The sequence below is a fragment of the Scatophagus argus genome, chromosome 10, assembly GCF_020382885.2.
Source record: "Scatophagus argus isolate fScaArg1 chromosome 10, fScaArg1.pri, whole genome shotgun sequence".
NCBI lineage: Eukaryota > Metazoa > Chordata > Actinopteri > Scatophagidae > Scatophagus > Scatophagus argus.
The window spans coordinates 19428220-19445131 of NC_058502.1; the positions used below are offsets into that span (position 1 = coordinate 19428220).

The window sequence follows — 16912 nt, forward strand, 5'->3', positions numbered from 1 at the left end:
GTCATTTAAGGAGAAGACCTGCCCGCTGCAAGCGAGTGCACTTCAGTCATAACTGCTGATTACACTGGAGTGCTTGTAACTGTACTGTTCAGTTATGGGTCCTCTCAACAGTCATGACTGTGATCTTGAGGGCTGAAAATCAGGTGTGATCAAATAAATCAGACACTCTTTTCAGAGATCTATGCAATTATCCTGTGATCTCAAGAAAACAAGTCATTTTCTAGTGGTAAATTATCTTGTTATCTAAAATCGTTCCTTTGGTTTCTTGATAAAGAGATAAATTAACTTGAGATCTCATGCAAGTAACAGTTGTTCTCAGCTTTCATAGTGAAGGGAATATAAAATGAAATAATTTTCATTATCGTGTTTTATTTGTTTGCACCATATGCAGTGGTTAATTGTGTTGACCAAGACTTTTTCATATAACCTTCTCATAGTGTGACATACAGTGTGAGTTTGTTGTAATCAGTCATTATGTGTATTATTTAGACAAGTTGTACTAATTATTCCAAGTACAAGATTATTCCATTTGGAGAGCTGCCCTTGGTGGACCAGTTCCTCTTGCACACTCCCCATCTCCTGTATCACAAGGGGCTCAAACCTGACAGATATGTCTTGGAGCCACTTAAACAGGCACTAGCATGGACATGGCAAAAGCAGTGTAGTTTGCACAAAATTTTCTTCAAATCTCACTCTCTTTTGCCCAGAATGTCATTCTGTTTTTCTCTTGTCTTGGGGCGTATCACTCTCTCCATTCCTTCCTCTGATGTATCACCACAAGTGCCTCTTTCCCTCCCTTCCTTTCTTTTTAATATATAAGCCCTATTTTCTCTGTGTCTGTCTCAGTGTGCTCCTCTCACAATTCAATTCAGTCGTGTTTTATGGGCTCGGCAGTAAAGGAATCTGTTTTGGAAAGCCAATACAGTATTAGCAAGAGTAAAATGTCGCATTAAAATTATTTGCATTCCCACTCTACGTGCAGCCTCCCTATACTTCTCCCTGTGATGTTTTGGAGCATCTGTTTTCTACCAGGTGGGGGTGAAGAGTGATGGTACCTTGGTGTGATTATTTCCGCAGCAGTGGAGGATATAGCTCATTTGTAACATGCCTTCTGGAGGACTAGATGACCATACACAGCATCAGAGTCGGGATAATTGCCTGCTCCCCTGTTGCTCTCTTTCTCCCTATCTACCTGTTCCCCATGAGCATCACACTTTTGCCCCCCATTGTCACCACATCTTCTCAGCTCAGGCTTGAGACTGTCGTTTCCGCCGCAGGGCTCATTAAGGCCTGAGAGAGCTTTAGGGGGGAGTTGACACTCGAGGGAAACATGGCAGTCATTGGCACTGACAGCAGTTTAGTGACAGCTTCTTAATGCCAGCAGTCAGTTGGACAGGTAAACATCTAAACAGAGAGAGGAGAGTGGGGGAGGGAGGCGGATGGAGTAAGACAAGGAAGGTCAGAGGTGCTGCGGGAGCTCAGCTGGTGCTTTCTACATCCTCATACTCCGTCCACACGCGCGCACTTCTGTGGAAATAAATGTCCTCATTAGGGCAGAGTATGATGGAAGTAGAAAGACTGACAAATAGAGACAGGTGCTGGAAATAAGTGGGAGTGGGAGAGAGAAGGAGATGATACAATGAGGGGAAAGGACAGCGAGAGAAGCTGTGACACCCTCATCATATCTGGGGAAGGCACCAACGTCTGTGGAAAGGTCAGGAGATGATGAAGCCTTTGTTAGCATTTTCTCTCTCCCTTAGCTGTGCAGCCCTCCCAGAATCCTCCTGCCTGTAAAGACTGACAGTCGAGCCTCATATTGCTCATAAGGTGTGAAGTGCTCAGATGAGAGTTGGTTTTGCAGAGTGCAGCTTTGCAGCACAGCCCAGCTGCAGTGTAGCCCTCAGCAACCTATTAACCCAGAAATGTATGTATTCCATCACACCGCACCTCTATAGGCTTTACTGTTCAAAGGTCTGCTGCAAGCTACTAGAAGAAGCAGGGGCCATATGGATAAAATAGCTTCAGGACTCAAAAAGCTGCTTGAACGAAATCTCAACCCAGAAATCTTTAAATGGCACATTTTCATTTGTCTTGTTTTATGTACATTGTATTACCCATCTATTTGATAAAACTGCATGGAAAATTTAGAAAAATCTAAAAAAAATAATAGGGCCTTAATGATCATGGTAGAAAATGAGTCATGCAGAGATGTCAGCAATGCTGCGAACCTGACAGCTGTCGCTAGACCACAAGAATTTTTCACCACAGTCTACATCTCATTTTATCACTGTCCAAGTATGCCAAAGCATGTTCCTTTACATCTTGAGTATTGTAACTCTTTCTCCAATACCAGTGTTAAATTCTTGCTTGTCTTCATTATCATTCCAGCCATACTTCTCCAGAGAATACCACACAATCTCAGTATTCACATGTACTGTATCATGATTTAACTTCACTGACTGTGTTAGCTAAAAAAAGAAAATAGTTTTGTTCCACCTCCTCATTTCTGATATCTGTGCAGCTCCATGGAGAATGAATTGCAAAAGTGTGACAATCTCACACTTTCACAGGATATGGTTACATTTTCAGATTTTAAAATTGATACAAAACTATGATAAAATGACTCTCATTTAGATTTAAAGGTTTAGATAAGAATTCCATCAACCTGCAAACTTCATCATCAAGCTGCCCGAGGCTACACAACATGAAAGATCAGAGACTATCGAAGATATTTGATAGCCGTTACATTTTTTCAGTATGAGTGGCTGGATTTTGCATTAATTACATTAATCAAAATAACCTCTGTCCAATAGAAATAAGTGCAATTGTTCTTTGGCAAACTTCCCTGAACAGCAGTTGTTCAAGGAGTCTGCAAATGTTGCAACTGCATGTTCAGATAACAAGGTAACTATAGTTTAGTTTAGCTAATGTTAATTACCTAGCTAGTTACGGCTGTTAAAATCTGCTGGTCACAGATGTGATTTCAACTGGCAAAAAAAAAAAAAAGACTATTGCCAACTACAAATGAGAAACCAGCTTTCGTATACATGTGGCTGAAATTTCAAAAATCAATAAGAATTTTAAGTGCCAAATCCCCTGCTGTTAAAAATGCATATGGTCTGTGCAAGAACATAAAGGCTGACATTAATTCAGGGCGTGAGGGCTTTGTGCATAAATCAATCACTTGTGAAAGCTGAAGTGCTTGTACATTTGATGGAGAAAATGTATGTATGTCAGTGTTGGTCCCACAGGGATATGGGTGGTGATTTGAGTGACGTTCTCTTTAACAGAAAGCTCAGGGAATGAAACCTTCAAACAGAAAAAAGAGCAAGCTGTCAGACATGTGAACCAACATGCCATGTTAAATCCCTGTAGTTATCAAGACAGGCATCAAGGTAACAGGCAGGGTGTAAAGTCATGGTAATGGTCAGTTTCATTTCTCACTGATTTCTGTCATGCTTTTATTTTTTAAAAAATGTTATGTTATAGAGTGTATTTTGGGCCATGGCACCTGGAGTTACCAAACAGCATGCATTTCTGTCATAATAATTGGAACAAGATATCAATAAAAGCCTCCAAATTCATTCTGATGAATATGTAAGAAATATTCCACCTTTAATGAAACATAAAGTCACACCTCTAACACTTTCAGTAAACCTAAAGAGAATATAGTTGAGATAAGCCTTGACGAACACATCATCTTTATTCTCCTTTACATTCTGTGATGCATGTAATCCTTATTATGCCACCTTCATACATGAGTGACCTCAAAGTCTTTTTGAGTGTGTTGTATAAACTCAAAGTAAGTACACACTTGAGGCAAGCTTGCATGTGCTTTAAGAACAATTTTATGCTTACACCTTGAGGCAATGGTAGAGTAGCCAGTTAGCCTAATGTGCATGTTTTGGGGATTGTGGGAGAACCCGGAGAAAATCCATGCAGGCACAGGAAGAACAGGCAAACTCCACACAGAAGGGATTCAAACCTGGAACCCTCTTGCTGTGAGGCAATAGTGCTAACCACTGCACCAACATGCTGCCCCTGCAAAATCGGGAATCCCTATAAGTGCAGGATGAACTAATTGGATACAGTGGATCGGTACGGGCCAATAAGTACTTAATTGGATGGATTAAGTCTCAGCCATGACATGACATTCACAGCAGTCTGAAATAATCAGCAACTATTTTGTTAATTTGGTAATTCTTTTCGACATTTATCAAGCGAAAATGCCAAAAATTCTCTAGCTCTTGTTTTCGAGGATCACCTGCTTTTTTGTCTTGAGCATTTTAATGTTTTGAATATTGGCCAGACAAAATAGGATGTTAAAAGACAAAGCCTTGCACTTGTACCATGCTTTTTTCTTTTGCTATTTTCTGATACTTTTTATACAAAATGATTAACAATTTAATGGGTAAATTATTTCCAAATTAATATAGGAAGAAAATAGTCATGGTGGTACCTGGCCTCCACAGATTATTGGTATTGGATATTGGCAGATAAGCTATCAGGAACAAAACACGGCAGAAAGACTACAGATTTTGATAAATACAAAATAGACGTTTTCAGTTGCTTTATTCCAGGAGGATGGCAGTGTGAAAGTATTTATGTATTGCAATGATTGATGAAAAAGAAGAGCCTTCTGTGTGTGCCCTCCTGACTTTAGTCTTTTGCTAGCTTTCCTAACTTCAGCTGTGTAAAAACGATGATGGCTGCTTTAAAGTCTGTGTGAGGTCCTGATGTGCTTGTATTGTGTCTCGGTGTACAGTGTTATTTGTGTTTATCTGCACTTGAGATGATTTTCACACTTGCACAGAAAACACCTCTCTTTTCACTACAAAGCTTCACTTTGCTCAGTCTCAGAAGTCTGATCCCTGACTGTGCTTATTAATGGTTATGCCTGCTGTAATGGTGCATCCTGGAGCTGTGCAAATGGATGGCCAAGCTCAGTAAACACTTTCATTTCCTGCAGGCTGACAGCAGCCGCTGTGGAGCAAAAGACATCCAGTGGAATGAACCAAATGAAAGAGCAAATTATTCCTTCTTCTCCCTGGATGACATGTTCATCAGACCCTGAAAGTGTGTTTGCCTCGCTTCCCTCTCTCAAAGCACTCTTGCTCAAATTCAGGGTTGGCAACAGTGTGTATGTATGTGTGTGGGAGTGAGCATATTTGCTTGCGTGTTTTCAGGTTATCCCCTGCTTATACAGCTCTTCAATGATGGGTGTCAACGCATTGTACCAACAACAAACATAAGATGGAATTCAGTCTGTGGTAATGATGGCTGTCAGTACTTAATGTACAGTGTATGTCCGCTGAACTTGAGAGCAGCGACATAAGCTGCTTGCTCTCTACCCTCCTACCTCCCCTCAGGCAGTGGTCTTCAATCTGTTTGTGTTTCCCCATGTGTTTCAGTCAGAGGCTTCTGACCGACTTGGCACTTACCTGACCTAGAAAACAGAAAATCCACAGCTTCCTTACTGAGTCCACTGAATTCAACCTTTTTTTCCTCTCTGCAAGCCGTGTTGTCCCAGGAGCTTTAAACCTTCTGACAACAATTGATAGGACTACTAACTATAGCAGAAAACTGGAGAGGATGAGGAGTAAAAAAGAAGGCAGATTGTAAAGGTAAACAACATGCAGCCATCCCTGGGATTTCACAGTGACACTTTGCTTTGAAGCACGACTTGAAAGAGCTTTTTGTGACTGCGCGATATGTTCAGCTAACAAGCATTTAATACGTGCATGTGTTTAAGGAGTGCATAACATTGAGATTAACCAGAGGTAGGTCTGAGGAGGGGGAAATGTGTTGGAGGGTGAGGCAGAGTTCTGGGTTACAGACTTATTTCTTAGCTTATGAAAGATTTAAAGTGGCAGAAAGGGGAGTTGGGGCTTTTATTTTTATTTGTTGAAATTCACCTGCCCAAAGGCAGGTACGCAAGGACGGAGAGAGTGGCTACAGGGCAGCCTGCTGTGATACCTCGGAGGAGGTTGACTCACAGAGATATGATATCAATGTACTACCTGATACTTTATGAAGGTGGCTGAGTGGTAAGAGAGTCTGTCCCGAGACCTTGTCTCAACCTTTTTATGTCACAGTCAATGTCTAATTGTGACCAATGATGTTGTGCTACTGTGAATACTGTACAAACTTGAAGGCAAACTGTCACCCCTCTAAAGTCATTTTATTAGTCACAAGGAGAATGACTGGTGTAGGTTCCATTTGGCGTTTTGGTTTGGAGCTCAACACATATTTGCGACTCAAAGCCCTGCACTAAATTAGACCGTTTTTCTCTTGCTAGTCACCCAACTTCATGGAAGTGCAGCACCCCTCGCAATTTTCTGTCTGTCTCGAACACTGATGTAGTTTGAAAGAGACACTGAGTTAGAACATGTCAAAAAGTAATGTAAGATTGTCATTGGCCTACATGTCAGCGCCTGTTCAGTTCTCTGCATGTCCAACTGTCAACAGGGGTGAGAAGGAAGTGAAATAGTTCACTCTTCAACTACTTCCATCAGGTCTGGAAAAAAACTATTTATTTATTCATTTATAACATTCTATTTAATTCAGAATGTTACTGATTAGGGCTTTTTAAGAAATTTTATTTTCTGGCTGCACTCTTATGAGGGATATCATCTGGTGCTTTCTACTCTTCCCTGTTTTCCAGCGTGTTTGCAACATTGAACATGACACACCAAAAAAATAAAGAGATAAGCATTTTGTTTACTGGCAACAGGAAAACAATCAGTCTCCCATTTTTAGTTGGTTTACTTGTGGTTAAAAAACCTGCATATACATGTTATTTTTGGTGTCTATCAGTACTGATGCGATATATGAGACTAAAATATGAGTCTATTCTAACCCCCTAAAGATTGAGAGATTCATATATTCTTTTTGGAATGATAACTTTGAACACAAAGACTATTCACTCGTCTCAGTTTGTGCTTTGTGCACATGTTTGTCTTTGTTTGTGTCTTTTCATTGACTTTGCTGCACTCTATAATGCGCAATATAACGTAAACTGAAGCAGCAAAATTGTATCGAGCCATCACTAATTTCATTGTATTTTTCTTACTGTGGCATTTCAAAAAGTCTTCCATGAAAAATGTCATTGTGATTTCAGCCAAGTTCAGACATTTGCTCTTTATCTTAATGTGGACATTTACCTCCATATTTCCAATTATAAGGATCCTTCTGACAAGGATCTTATTAAACAAAGCAATGAATTTATTCAGACCGGCTCTTACTTGCACTGTCAGTTGAAACAAATGGCAAAACTTCCAAAAACAACGCCGTCATACAGTGTAATGCAGATATATTTTAAGCTATCTTGTAGTTTCACCATAAAGCCTAAATGCCAATATGATAAACAAACTTGAGAGTCAGGTGAACTAAAACAGTCAGGATGTTTTCACTTAACTTTAATGCAGCTTTTAAGAGTAGTACTAGAGTAGTAGAGTAGTACTTTTGTCATCATAATATGACAGCCAAAAACTCTGTTCTCTTATAACAATAATGTATTGTTTACAGCCCAGTTCCATTTTATATAAATACTATAAATCATCTTGTAATGCCTCTAAAATCGCCATGAGCCCCGGGGAGTTGGGTTTACTGACACTGCCACATCTTACTTTCAGTTGCTATTCCTTGTCCTCCAACAGGACAGTCTGACCTGTTAGCTTCTCTTAAGATTTTCTACCAAACCGTGAGATAAACATAAAACAAACAAACAAATAAAGAAAGTATTGTTAAAGCCACAAGCTAAATTGCAGTTATAGGTAGGATTTATTATCTCCTCTGATGGATGAAACCCATTACAAGAGAGTAATGATCTTCCAGGTTTCCTTTTTTAAGTATAGTTAGAGGCACTTGCCCTTAGACCAGTTAGACTTACTCTGCTGCAGTATTTTCTGCACCTCTTCTTTCATCAGTCTGGCAGCATTATTCTCAATTGTTTGGAATCCCTCAGTTAATAAAAAGGAAATTTTCATCTTGAACTCAGCTCTTTAATACCACAGAACTTATTTTGTATTAGGACTATTAGTGCCTCAAGTCCAGATAAAGTCTTAATGAAACTGAAGTAAAGCACCTCTTGGGTTTAATCAAGCTAAGCTAAAGAATTACCTGCAGGACCTAATAGCCTGATGGTTTTCGAATTGGTATGCTTCTGTCTCACTGGTCACTTTCAGAAACAATTTCTGTTACTCCATCTAAATGGATTTCTTTTTAGTCAAGAGGATGAATATATATATATATATATTTTTTTAATTGTGAATTCTCCAATGCCCTGTAGAATCATTATCCACTGACCTCCCAAATTAACATCATCCTCTCATCCAGTAACCGAGTAAAAAGGCTGAAGTTAGAGCTGGACAGAGCATCTCAGTGGAATATATAATTAGTCTCATGATCTGCAGTAGATGGGTCATGCTAACAGATAGGTCACATTGAGTCACTTTAGAATTTTTCCAGCAAATTCAGGAAGATTTGCGCTTTGAAACAAGGAATTTATTTTATATTATTACATATTTCATAATACATTTCATTTATCACTAATATAGCTAATATATTGTTCCTTTTTTCCAACAATATCAATAACAGCATCTTTGAATAGTCCTTGCCCTTTTACTTGGCTTTATGCAAGCTGTATGGTTTACCCTGCTGCATATGGAATGCTGAATTAATAATGGCTCACTGTTGCTTTTCAAACCAGAGTTTATAAGTTGCTGCTCCCATTGAAAACCGTGGAAGACCCACCATTGTTATTTGGTAATTGCTGTTCCTATTGCCTCATTAGGGGTTCTCAGAAGTTTTCAGAACATATGGGTGGATAACTAGTGGTTTTATTTAGAATGGTGGGTGTTCTAATGTGTTGTTCAATCACAGGAACGTGTTTCTGTGCCTGCCAGGCGCCCCTGGCTGACCCTATGGAGATTAACTCCAGGAAACGGCTCTTCGTCATTAGCGCTGTTCTCCTTTCTTAGCACTGATTAAATAATGATTGTGCTGCAAAACACAAAGTTAGTTTCATGCTTCAGAGCTCAAAACTATTAAAAGTGATGCAAAGGAGGGTTTTCTTTGGGCTTGTCTTTGAGTATGAGACAGACAGGTGCCCTTATCTGTAGCGTTCTTTCACATCGTTCTCCTTTTCCTTTGGATTCCACCACATCAGTGACTCCGCACTTCTAACTGTGTCCATGGTGGAACTGATACATCCAGCCTTTACGTTTGCTCTGTCTGCCTGTCTGACCACCTCTACGAAGCTCTCTTCAGGAGAGATAAACAGGTGCTATGTGCACCTGCTGGTCAGAGATTACATCCAGCGTTTTGACAGCATCTCACCCAGGGCCAACGCTGTCGTCCTTCCTGCTGCTTGGAAACGACGAATGTAGAGCCAAGTATAAACCCTCTGTGCGGCAGAGCTCCATTATTTTCTCAAAACTATTAAAAACACATCAATGAAGCCCATTTTCAGAGAGGGACACGCTCCCTCATTACCAGAAACACAGACACAGCGTGTTTTGAGTCAACTCTGTATGCACTGTCCTGCTGCTGTAAATACTCACCAGCACAACAAATTTGAAGCTGAAAATAGTTGCCCATAAATAAGTAACACTTGCTAATTTGCTGTGCTACAATGTCAAGCTGTTTAAGAAAATGACTGAGCCTTTTTTTTTAAGATACCAGTGGGCTACAGACAGGGTAGCGATGTTGAAAAATCTTTCCATTTGCCATCTTTTACATTATGTGTACTGTAAATTGTAAACTCAAAATACCACAACAACAGCCTCCCAGCTTACTACGTTCTATTTGTGACGTCATCATCACTGCAATGTCACAAGACATTGTTACACTATATCTTGCTTTGGTTTTGACATTAACGCTTGCTGTTCCTGTTGACCTGAACTGTGGTATCTGGTATTTGTCTGCCCACCATCCACCACAACCACCTCTGTCTGAGTCCAATACAGCACATTAAGGTAGCTTTTAATTCAACCATATAAATATACAGTGTTGGTTGTATACAAATGACATTTCTACATGAAAGGATTGAACATTGACATAAAAGCAGTGGAAGGAAATGCATGTTAATTCACATTTTCTTTTTCAGATGCTCTGAAATTGTGGTTAAAATTGAAAACCGGCCATTGTTGGCTCTTTTCTTTTATATACTACAAATGATAGTGTCTTATGTGAATACGTTTTTTATTTATTTATTTTTATTTCACATGTGCAGTAGCTGTAATTAAGATTTCTGTCTGTGCTTTTCGTGACTAAAGTGGACGGGGATCCATTTGAGGAAAACACACCCACACAGTCCAGACATAGCACATTAGAATCAGGTTTTTGAGTGTTAAACTCTGAAATAATGAATAATGCGTAAAGGTGTTTTCATCGCTGCTTGTTTAGTCATAAACATAAAAGGTGATTTGAAAATTTGAAGCCAAGTTTTCCTGGGCTTTATGATGTCGAGGGTAAGCACCACAAGTTCTTTTTGTTGGATGAGTCGTGCTGGCTTGAGGCTAGAAAAGAGCCCAGTCTGGTGAATTTGCCAATTTATTAGCCAGCCAGATGCAGAGCCAGCCAGCTAGTCGAGAAATTTGGCACCAGCCGATAGCTCGCCCCTGGCTTCCACCTTGCCTGTTCAAAAACAAAATGACCTTTATCTCTGACAAATATTCAAAGGCAATCGGAATCGCAGGTGTTTCTAAATTAGAATTTAACAATGAAACGCTCGCCAGCAGCGAAAATAGTAGATTGGCTCATGCTGCCCATCAGCATTTTGGAGATAGTGTTCCAGAATTAATAAGGGATGCTTTAGTGTGTGTTACCACTTGGAGAGAACTGATCTCAGAAGTTGTCTCTCTGCTGATGCCTCAGTCTTGAGCCATACGTCACAGCGATGGCCGGAATCTTTCACTTCAACTCATTTCAGTCGAGGTGAAAATGCCTCCATTCACATGCAAATAGCTTGCAAAACATTCTGCTACACACCCCTCACCTGAAAATTGTGACTTTATTCTGCTCGATATTAAACTGCTCTAATGCATTGAATTGCTAATATGCTCAATGAATATATGAATAAATCCTTTTTAAAAGTCATCTTTTCACTCGGCTGACCGTCTCCTGAGGATTCCAGATAAGATGGGTCTGCTGGGAGATGACTGGCAGGGTGATGTCTGATTGGTTGAGAAACTCTGGGTTTTACATTCTACACAGCCTCTACAGTCAGTCTCCTTAATAAAGACAGTCTAAAAATAGATATTGTGTGTAATTCTCGGATCTGTAGCTGTAAAGATAGTAACATAACAATGAGAACAAACAGAAAAATAATGATCAGGAAAACATGAATGCATTCAGAATGAACATGAGTCTCATGTATTAAGTCTGACAATATACAGTTAATGTCAACGCACACGAGTTGAACTAACTGGGGTGCACAGACAGACTGGAAATAAGTTTTGAAAAAGGGCTTCTTTCATTCATCTCTTTCTCTCCATTAAAGTGACTGCAATGTGCAACAGCAGGCCATGTATAAAGCTACTGCAGTCATCACTTTACAGTGCTAAGGTGAGAGCATCTGAACATCAGTATCTAATGTTACAAGATTAAGGTGGCAGCGTGCGGTCTTCCTAGCATGGCCAGAAATGTGTGAAAATTCAAAAAACAAATGGTGCAACATTTTCTCAAATTTGAACATGCTTTACAGTGGTTCAAGTCTGGGAAAAAATAAAAAAGTCCTTCAGAAATACATGTAAAGCAGCCATAACTGCTGAGCAAATCATCTACATAGAGATCAAGAACTCAACTTAATGTTTATTCTCAAAGAAATAGGAAAGTGCAGACTTCTTTCTCAGCAATGCTGTAAGAGTTGCAATTATTGCTTTTTTTTTTATTTGGCCCAGAGGGGCACATCACTCAAAAAAGGGCAAAGGGGGCAGCAGCTTGAGCCTCAGGAGCTACCATACAGTGCACATCCTGCACTTGAATGAAGCCACATGAAAAATTCAAAGGATAAGACAGAGGGAAGCTGAAGGATGAAGCTTAATGAGTACTGCTACTAACTGAGAACATGCATACATGCATATACTTTACATTCGTATTGACATTTTCTAAATTAGACCATAAGATTATAGATTTATTTTCTGCCGTTTTCTCAGTACACTATGACTTTCGCTCACATACTAATGGAGTCGTGAGCAGGAACCATTTTTTAAAACACTCTCCTCAGTAGTGCTTTCAAGTTAACAGAACACAATAAAATGATAACAATAAAACAATAAAAAAAATAACAATAAAATAACAATAAAATGTGTTATGTACCAATAGTAGAATAGAATAGAATAGTAGAGTGCAGCCAGAATACAGATAAGGTTCTGGTTTTCTTCTGTCACTCATAGGAGTCATGCCGAAAATTTCCTCTCAAGTTAGTTCCCACACATCATGTCTGTTTCTCAATTGGTATCTGGATGTTACACGTAGAGGACTCTTGTGATTGGTTCACTGATTGTATGGAAGAGACTTTTGCTCATGGGGCTGTGCAGTGCAGCTTTAAAACATCCATTTGGACTTTCTGGCTAGAATTATTATATTCAGTTCCCCAGGTGTGCTGTCGCTGTTGATAAGATATGTACATGTAAGTGTGTATGGTAAGTAGATAGTGTAATTGTTGTGAGGTTGAATGACAGTTTCCAGATTCTTGGCAGATAAAAAAGATCCCAAGTTGGTTATCAAAGACAGCACCCAGATTTCTGCTTGAGTTATTTCATGCAACAGAGAAAGAACTCAAGTGAGTGACTTTAACTGTAGAAAGCTTTTAGAAAGCAAGTGTTCATTTTCTGTAAGTTTGTATTTTGACCAGCTGCATTGTGTTGTGTTGAAGTCAAACAAGAAATACATCTGAGAGTCATTCACCTAAGAATAGGTCGCTGATGTTGTACTTCTGAAAGATATAACCAAGAAGTAACATGGAAATGGAGAACAATAAAGGGCCAAAGATTGAGCCTTGAGGCATTTCATTTTATGGCTGTACAATATGGCTAAAATCCCGATATCCCGATATAGGTCATTTCATAGCCACATTTTCTGTAAATTTAGTGAATAAATAATTTAAATGAAATTGTTGTCTTAACAGTGACAGAATGAATAAAATGTGTAGATGAACTCTTGGATCTTTGTTTGCAGGATTTGCAGGAGTTTATTTAGTTTACCTACTAGCACTGTGCAGATGGTACAGACCGGCCTGCCTGGAAGCAAAAAGAAACTGGGTCTGTGTTAAGCTCAGTGAGGGAGATGGAAAAGGGGAGTGCCTGGAGCTGTGTGTTATCATCCTGAGGGCTGAGAAGAGAAGTAGGTATGGCTGAACTGATAGGCACACTTGAAATCCAATAGCAGGATTTTAAAATTTGCAATGTGCAATATTTTCTGCTGCTACATTTTTAAATTGAAAAACGTTGAAGTTTGTGTTAAACCTATAAGCTTGGCTATTCCCTCGGAATCAGTATTTTTTGTGTACTTGTAATTTGAGTCCTCCATCAGACACTGAAAGGGACTGATAACATGACAGGTATGGATATGGATATTGATACCTGTGCAGATTTATTGATACCCATGTGAAATCTGATCTAAATACTTCCAACCAACAGAGATATGACCTTCATAACACACATTAGATTAGAGTGTTCCTCTTTTTTTACAATATGTGAGCGTTACTTCCAAGACCGAGGAGCATATCATTCTTAGACTACATTACTTTGTGGGTTTTAGGTTAAGCCTGCTTTAAAATAAAATGTTTATGGCCAGCACATTCTAGTTGTGTTAAAGTCTGCCCTGGATGCTGTAGCTAATATTACTATGTTCTGTTCTTATTGGATTTGGGTTTACATGCTAACTACAAAAACATTACACAAGTTAGCATTATATGTAGTAACTGCTCAGACTAAATAGGAGTCTACCTATTTAGCTAAAGCTGATAAGATGCAGTGTCAGATGACTTGTGTCTAGCCATTGTTTAAAAAATTACTAATTAAATCTACACTTCTCGTTGTAAACTGTGTGGCCAATAAAAACTCTCTTCTTCAGTATAAATTGAGACTTCATGAAGAAGGAGGGGCAGGTTGGAGTTTCAGCTGTGATATGCTAATGAAAGTGACAGAAATCTGGACTTGGAAGAGATCCAGATGGTGGAAACAGGAGAGAGCCGAGTCAGACCTGGCACTCATCTGAGCTCTGTGCTTGAAAGGGAATCATGAGCACAATTAAGTAGATGGTGTTTTACGCAGTAATACATTTCCTCCTGTCACCACACAGAAAATGTCCTTTTTAACACCCCATTTACTTCAGTTAGTTTAGTTTTAAAAATCTCTTTTTCCCCACAATCAATCAAGTAAAAATAAAATCTACCAGTTCAAAGATTTTCCTTTCAACTGGTTACTCTGTTACCAAAGCACTTTCAGATTTAATGTTTATTGGTTGCGGAAGTCATTGAATATTGCACACAATGTGGAAGTAATTCATTTCAAGAGGGTATCACCATATTCCTGAAAAATGCTTAACCATGGCTTTATTTCTCTCTCTTTTGTGAGACTAAAAAACTGAACAAATGAGAAAATGAGTGGCTGAGGTTTTTATTTTTTTTTTGCAGTGCATCAGGGCCAGAGTGCTGTGTAAAACAGCCATCTGTCTGGTTCAGACTATAATGAGGAGACCTGTGCCTTGGTGGACAATCTAGCTAAGGCCTTCAGTCTATAACTGAGCTATCAGGGGGCTGTTTAGCTTTTAATGCTTCATAGGACAGCTGAGTGCTACATTCACTCATTGGTGGGGGGACACTTTAGGGGCAAAAACAGCTGCTTAGAATTTGTTCCTCAAGTACTCAGAGTGAATGACGGTGATGTAAATTTTATTTCTTTAGTGTTTACATGGCATGCAAGAAGCCAGGTCATTGTGACAAATGAAGTGAAGGAGTAAGATCAGATAGTGTCTTTTCATACAGTTTGTCAGTGATCACCATTCCACCATCACCTTCCTTAACTATGGACTTAACTAAAGTGAGCAAGAATGAGTAATGATGTTTGTTGCGGCACTGCTACAGTGGTTCTTTTTCTGTCTCAAGTCTTTGTCGTGCACATGCAGTCTTGTGAATTTCCTCATAACCCAGACCTCAGGTGTCTCTGTTAGAAACCAGTTCACATGATATTGAAAAAACCAGCTTAAAGAAATTAAGGCTTTACAATGTTTTTCGTGCATCTTTGTTTTTGTGGTCATTTTACATAAGATGCTACTGTATGTGTTTTCCCTCTGGCCCACTTAAAGCATTAACTGACAGTGTTGAGCGTTGGTGGCATCCCTGCTAAACAGTCATGCAAATTAGAACTTACCACACTTTGGAGTCTGCTGTAAAGCCGCATTAAAGCATAGTCTGTTTTAATACAATCCACACATGCCATATGTACTGAATGCTGAGAGGTGTACTGGTCACAAAGCAGTCCTTTTGTGGTACCATTAATGCTCACAGTGCATATTTGACTTAAGAGTTGTGTATTGACATAGACTGGAAATAATGCAAACCTATCATTTAACTTTCTTCATTTCATCCACATTATCCAGTGATTAAAATGTAGAACCTGGTCTTAAGGTAGGACAAAAAAAACAAAAAACAAACCCAGGATAAAAACTGAATTGCTTATTTGTTTGTAAGGTAGGATTTGCAGTGGACACATGATCTATTTAATGACTGTGGTTGGACAGTGATGTTACTGTAATGACTCTGACCTCCCTGGAGGCTCGTCCTGCTCCTGACCTTTCGCAGCCACTTCCTGACAAAACCACAAAATTTGTGATTAATAAATAATGAGGTGATTTGTTTGGAAGTGGTTTCTGCCACAAACTTCTGCATTTGAAAATGAAGTTCATTAGAGCTGCTCAGTGTGTCACCATTTTATACATCACTAGCCTATAGGGTATCCATCTCAATGATCACATTAATCAACATTTGATAGATGCTGTGGCCTATTTCGAAAACATATTTGATTTGCATAGCAGTGTGACTGCGTTTGTAGAGCCAAAACACTATGGTGATGTAATTGTCTTTTCCCTGCCAATACATTTTTGCATTTTGGATCACTGTGTTCATTTATGCTTGTTTATTTGTTGTTAGAAATTCCCATACAGACTTTGTGTGCAAATTGTAAATACATGTTTATCTTGTACTAATAAGCTTTGTACACTTTCTGCCTTCCCCCCATTTCCTTCTCTTTGTCTCCAATTCTTGCTTTGCTTGCTGCAGGTATGCATTGTGCAAAAGCGGGACACCGAGAAGATGTACGCCATGAAGTACATGAACAAACAGCAGTGCATAGAGAGAGATGAGGTCCGAAACGTCTTTAGAGAGCTTGAGATCCTACAGGAAATTGAACATGTTTTTTTAGTAAATCTCTGGTGACTATCCTATGTTTTTACACTTTCAATGTCGTCTGCACTGCCTGTGTCAGTCGCCTGCTCTGTCTGTTTGCACATGTTGTACATTTACCTCAGAGAGTGTCAATAGATAAGTGCATGCTCACTGTAAAATTAGTTGCAGCCCTAAAATAGATGTACCTTTTTGTGAATATTATGTTCCTAGTCTTGCATGGACTTTACTTTCTGCATTTGGCACTGAATGAAACAAAAGTTTTGTTAGTTTCATTTGGGTTTGATGCAAATTTTCTTACAGTTATGCAACAGTATTAACAAGAAACAATTAACACAGGAAAGATATTTTTGGGATATTAATTTTTGACTCTGAGCCTATGAAGCACACATTTGATAATTACTGTGGTTTAAAATGACCTCACTCTTCCCTTGAGTCTGATATGTGGGTGAATGGAGGCTGCTTTCATTATTCAACGCTCATCTCCAAAAGGGACACTTTTCT

General features: G+C 39.2%; 1 protein-coding gene across 1 annotated transcript in view; it reads left to right on the plus strand.

Annotated features, from left to right (window-relative positions):
* Window positions 1–16912, plus strand: part of LOC124065750 (serine/threonine-protein kinase 32C-like) — a 70338-nt gene that overhangs the window by 25408 nt on the left and 28018 nt on the right. The window contains exon 3 of the mRNA XM_046401447.1: window positions 16286–16437. Coding sequence (XP_046257403.1) covers window positions 16286–16437 — 152 coding nt within the window. The remainder of the gene's footprint in view (window positions 1–16285; window positions 16438–16912) is intronic.